Raw genomic sequence first — 6,146 nt, 5'->3', positions numbered from 1 at the left:
AACATAGTGAATCACGCGGTGAGGGAAGTGGGGTCCTGTCACCCGCATCATTCTCCTGATGTTGAGGATCTTGTTGGTTGTTGTCGTTGTTATTCAACATGGTAAATTTTTTGATGAAAGAATTGATTAAGAAAGTAAATGATTATCAGATTCCCGGTAACGGAACCAATTTGTTTAACCAAAAATAAGGACTTTGGTCAAAGCTTATATTAGAAGAACTCGGGTTACTGATAATCAAATTGAAATAGGAATAATTGAGAAATAATAACTGAATGCAAAGTAAATCAATGTATTCCAATAGTATTTCGTGTCCTTACAAATGATCAGTCTTCTCCTTTTATAGCTATTTCTTGGTAATACATTTTGTCTCTACCATAATTGAGTCATTATTATTAATTAATGGCATTTAATGACATTTAGTGTAACGTTACAATCAGTAATCATATTTGATTCAATAAAGATTCCTTAACGTTTTCCATATTTAATGCCTAATAGTACGTATCTGTACCTTATTTACTATCAGATTCATTCCCTTCCATCATAAAGAGGTTCGAGCGTCTATCTTCCTTGCTTTTTCTCTGAACATCTGCTCGTGCTTGTTGAAGCTCGTGCCTATTTGATTATTCTTCATTACCTAACCTTCTTTGACTGTTCCACGTGTCATGACGTGTCATCTTATAATGAATTCCATATATAAGCTTAATTTTTTCCAATACAATCACCAAAGCTACCAATCGTTTTGTTCACCCTATTTCTGACCACAAGACAAATGACAAAAAAGTTGGAAAGAAAAGTAAATCTATGAATCCATTTGAATGAATGAAGAGGGTTATCTGGTTGCCCTCAGGATGACTTGTTCTTCAGACCAGTGAATTCCTTTTGTTGTTGTTTCTTTAAGTATCTATGTGCAGTAACATTTACAATCTTAATGAAAAAGTTCAGTAGCATGATCGTAACCACGCCATTCCAAACTGAAGCAAATGAGAAATCTCATTTGTTCACCTTTATATTTGAAGTTATAGGTGTTTTGGTGGCCATCCATATACTTGTCTTTCATGGAGTGGAGCTTGGCAACATGGTTTCAAAACCAGGTATAAAACTAAGCATCCGAATCAACTCGGTTTCCACCCAATCAAGAAGTTGATTGTTGCAAACAGAAATTATAAACAGAGTCTGTATGTGAGTTTTAATAAGAGCTTTTCCGATCAAAGTTGCAAAAAAGAACTCCCAAAATGGGATCCCAAATTGTCCACGCATTATGCCAGCAAGATCAAATAGAGGATTTGGAACCGAAGCAAGTATTAGAATTGTGAAGAAGTTCCAATATTGTGCATGGGAAAGAAACCAGCTTTTAAGAAGTAGTGATAACAGAAGCTGTTATGAACTTAAAATTGCAAGGGAAAGAAAAAGTTACATGCTATTCACAAACAAACAAAGAAAAAAACTTCAAATACTCTTGAACCCTTACAGTGGAAAGGGAAGAGAAACTGACTAGAATTATTTAAAAAGCATGAGAAGTACCATCATCAATTACAGAATTAGATCTGGACAGAATTAGTCGAAGCAGAAATCCAAAATAGATTAACCTAGGTCAATTCATATTGGAAGAATTTTGAATACCAAATTGCCTAAATTAAAAGAGACCGAAAAAATCTCAAAGCTTATGTCATAGGCTTGTAAAACTTATTTACAACTTTCATACATTATTTATATCCAGTTATATACAACTACAATATCATACAACTTAAACACAATTTTTATACAAATTTTATACAATATGTCTTTTGTATATTTTGTATCTGATTTATACATAATAAAAACAAATTTCATACAACTAATTATATATTATACACAACTTATCTACAATTTTCACACATTATTTCTACCTAGTTAAATACAACTATAATAACATACAACTTAAATACAAATTTTATACAATATGTCTTTTGTATATTTTGTATCTGATTTATACATAGTAAAAATAAATTTCATACAACTAATTATATATTATACAACTTATCTTCAACTTATCTACAATTTTCATACATTATTCCTACTCAGTTATATACAACTACAATATCATACAACTTAAATATAATTTTTATACAATATTGTTAAACTTTCATACAATAGTTAAATAAATGAAAGAAAAATATATAAACAACAAAATACAATTTTTCTACAGTTTTACTACAATTTCGTAAATATAATGTATATCATGTCTTCTTCTTCTTCTTCTTCTTCTTCTTCTTCTTCTTCTTCGAGTTTTAATCTGAAATTCAGCCAAAACCAAGTCTAATCTTCACCAAAACCCCTCAAAATTGATATATAAACTCCAAACCATATTCTCAATTGTTTGCAACAACACCCAATCCAAACAAATAATGATTTTTGAAAACCCAAATTCGAATGCAAAGTTTCAAAGCTTTTTAATGGCTGTCAATTGTAGAATTGTTGCTCTCTTTTCCTTTGCTTTACATTACTGAAATTAGGGATTGCGAGATAGATAGAGACGTAGAGAGAATTCGCAATTCTTTGCAACAACATCCAATTCAAACAAATAATATTTTTTGAAAATTCAAATTCGAATTTAAAGCTTTTTAATGGTTGTCAATGATAGAATTATGGGTGGGTGCAAGATACGTGGGGAAAGGGGGTGAGATGTGGAGAGAGAAACGTGGGAGAGTGGAAGATATGTTAGAGTAATTTTAGGACACTAATTATTATCATTAATTCTCTTAAAATGTACATAAATAATAATTGGGTATATAAAATATAATTATAGGTAAACTTAAGTAGAGAGGATAATATAATTTGATATAGTGTATAGGAATGTAAAAATTCTTTAATGGGCTTTATGGGCCTGAGGTCCTACATCCCCGTTACACAACAGCCCAATAAAAGGGCAATGACGGTTGCACTTGCCAGTTGACCGTCTCCAGGTATAACTGAAATTAGAGACGAAATACTTTCACCCTAGAATCATCTTTGTTGGGATCAGTACTTGTTCAATACTAATTGAAGGGCTCGAATTACCGTTTTTTATCTTCGATCCATTAATTGCCTCCGAATTCCCCTTGATTTTCTTCAGAACCGGTACGTTGATAAATCCTCGCTGTCTTCCTTTGATATTATGCAATTTGCATGTCATGTGATTTCTTCTGATCTAATCTGCTTTTTATTGTAAATCGAGAACCTTTTCTTCTTTTTTGATAGAAATATTTATTATTAGTCAGGATCAGGATGGTGAATATTGTAGCTTTTACCCCTTGTTGTTACATTCTATGTTATTGAGGCATTAAAAAGCAAATAATTGACCAGTATTGTAATGAATTGAGCACGAATTTAGTGGAATTGTAATAGAAGAATGATATAGCCAATTTCAACTAGTTGTGTTGTTGTGACGTAGGGTAGATTTGAGGTTTTTGTTTTATTGGGGGTTTCATCTTTATATTCCGCGCGTAGTTTTCCTTTGAGAAAGATGTTTGACATAGGCAAATCAGTTAGATCTGGCATATTAGGATGGGGCTCTTTCATGCTTTGAAATGTTTTGTATAGCACAAAATATTTATCATTAGAATAATTTTCTGCCTAGAATGTTGTATCTTGGGAATATCACTATGTACTGTTCGGTCGGGCAGAGTATGCTGCAATATGACAATGGTACAATGTGGAAGGTAGGATTTGAAGATAGTATATTGGCGATATTTGCAGTACTAAAGGTTGACAACTGTCTAGGTTTTGTTTAAGCAAATCATACTGTGTCGGAATTAAGATGTTTTTTATATGAAATAATGTGATGGTAAGTTGTTTTCCCCTTTGTTGTAGAAAATATTTTAATTGCGATAGATAATTTTAAACTATCAATTTAATCAAGTTCTAGTGAAACTATATTCTATCCAACCAAACAAACTTCTTGAGGTGTACTTGAATGAACTTGATTTGGTATTCTTCTTAACATCTGCCAATCATTCTTTTTGGCGAAGCCCTTAATACTTGTAATTGACAGGTTAAGGTTTTGAACATCCGGAATACAGATAATATCTGAGTGAGATGCAGGACTCAACTACCAGGGCATTTGAAAGCTCTTCTTCTTCCTCTGGGGATGGGAGCAATGATGCTGGTGATTTTGAATGCAATATCTGTTTTGAATTGGCGCAAGATCCCATTGTGACACTCTGTGGTCACCTCTACTGTTGGCCATGCCTTTATAGATGGCTACGTCTTCACTCACAATCCCATGAATGCCCTGTTTGTAAGGCCCTTATTCAGGAGGAGAAATTAGTTCCTCTTTATGGCAGAGGAAGGACTTCTACTGATCCCAGATCGAAACCAATCCCAGGCCTTGAAATTCCTAACAGGCCTGCAGGACAACGACCTGAAACGGCTCCTCAACCTCAATCAAATAATATTCCTAATCTTGGATTTGGTCATATGGGAGGATTTTTTCCAACAGCAACTGCAAGATTTGGTAACTTTACAATGTCGGCTGGTTTTGGTGGATTGTTCCCTTCGTTACTCAGCTTCCAGTTTCATGGATTCCCTGGCCCGACAGCATATCCTACCACCTCAAATTACCCATTTGGATATACTCCTGCATATCATGGGCCACATGTTCGTAACGCTCAAGACACAACCCAAGTACAGGCAGATAGCAATATTAAGTTTATGTTCTTACTTGTTGGTTTTCTTGTGCTCATTTATTTGTTGGGTTAACGAATGGACTCAGTCCATACCTGATGCTAACTGTGGCCATCAGATTTTGTGCATGTGGATATGTCAATTTAGCACTCTCTATGAAGTTTCTACTCAAGTACAACTTTGGTGATATGTAGATGCTGGGCACTTTGTTAATTTCAAGTAACCAGTTTATCTTTCTGTGAAATGTGTATATTTTGAATTCGCAAGGTGCTTCTAGCATGTTCTTCCCTCCCCCTTGTAAGCTTATTAGTTGGCTGGTTTTCTTTTGTTTTTGAAGTTTGGTTGTTCATGCTAGCTAGCCGAGCATAGCTACTTTTAATCAACGTTGGTGTTCTGCTGGAGGTGTACTGTACTGTGATTCTTCATTATTAGTTGAAGATCATTCTGCAATCCCACTTTACCCAAAAGAAAAAAGAGGATTTATAGTGCATGGTGGAATAGACGATGTGGCTTCTTGTGCTTTGCGTTGAGTTTGATTGTAGTCACGTTGTCTTTGAAAGATGATAAAATGGCCTTTGTCTGCTGCTTCTTTAATAATGGTGGCCTCGTATCTGAAGGTACTACCTTCAGTCTAATCTGGTTATAGAAGTCGGGACTATTTTTAGATATTTCCAGGAGTTGAAATAGTTTTCACCAAAAGAGAAGCACGTTCTTTCACTCAAACCCTATTATTGGTGCTGTTAGAGTTGAAATTTAATTTCAAAACAACACCAAAGCATTATCATTTATCACCATACCCTATTTCGTGCTGTTATATTACCATATGCCACTTACTTTTCCGCAAATTAGAAATAATGTAAAAGAGTTTTCTAAATAGAAATATATTAACCCTTCGCTTCGGGTTGCCCAGGTCATATGTATGAACTGGAATCGAATCCCCCCTTAATGTCTTTGGGTTGAGCCTGTCGCACAGGGCTTGCCTAGTACGGTTTACATCCCTTGTGTGATTTGCAGGCTATTACACAAGGAGAAATTTACCCAGTGTACACAAATGCTCACCACATAGTGCTCACCCAAAGGATAATTATCTTGTTGCTTCTCCATTTTTCTTTAGCTCGCAGTTGATCTTCATTTTTTTTAAAATCTTCGTGAGTTAAAAGATCTTACATGTACATGTCCCTTGGGTTAGGATTGTGCTGCGTTGCGTGGAGACAAGGCTACCATGCCCTGATCTTCTTGCTGTCGGCAATGAGCCAATGCTCTAATTAACGACACTAAACTTACCCACATAAATTTTTGATCACTATCTGATGTTTTACGCACATCTATCTAATTAATATATGGAAAATATCTATATCTGATATCTTTGATGTAACAAATATCACTTAATTATGGTTAAGAAATAAAAAAAATTACTTAAATTATTTATTACTATTAAATTTACTCAATTAATTTGTATGTAAACACCGATTGACAGTAAGAATTTTGCATATACTATGTGTTAA

The 6,146-nt window shown here is 34.2% G+C and overlaps 1 protein-coding gene across 1 annotated transcript; it reads left to right on the top strand.

Annotated features, from left to right (window-relative positions):
* The first annotated feature begins 2,955 nt into the window (after positions 1 to 2,955).
* Positions 2,956 to 4,977, top strand: LOC142179579 (uncharacterized). The gene is made up of 2 exons (XM_075250404.1): positions 2,956 to 3,096; positions 4,010 to 4,977. The coding sequence occupies exon 2, from the start codon at positions 4,054 to 4,056 to the stop codon at positions 4,714 to 4,716; it is 663 nt and encodes a 220-aa protein (XP_075106505.1). The 5' UTR covers positions 2,956 to 3,096; positions 4,010 to 4,053; the 3' UTR covers positions 4,717 to 4,977.
* Positions 4,978 to 6,146: the final 1,169 nt, after the last annotated feature.

This window comes from Nicotiana tabacum, chromosome 3, assembly GCF_000715075.1.
Source record: "Nicotiana tabacum cultivar K326 chromosome 3, ASM71507v2, whole genome shotgun sequence".
Lineage (NCBI taxonomy): Eukaryota > Viridiplantae > Streptophyta > Magnoliopsida > Solanales > Solanaceae > Nicotiana > Nicotiana tabacum.
This window is presented reverse-complemented; position numbering and strand designations above follow the sequence as displayed.

What these genes read in the sequence shown, in the direction of transcription:
- LOC142179579 (XM_075250404.1), top strand. Translation starts at nt 4,054, where the DNA reads ATGCAGGACTCAACTACCAGGGCATTTGAAAGCTCTTCTTCTTCCTCT.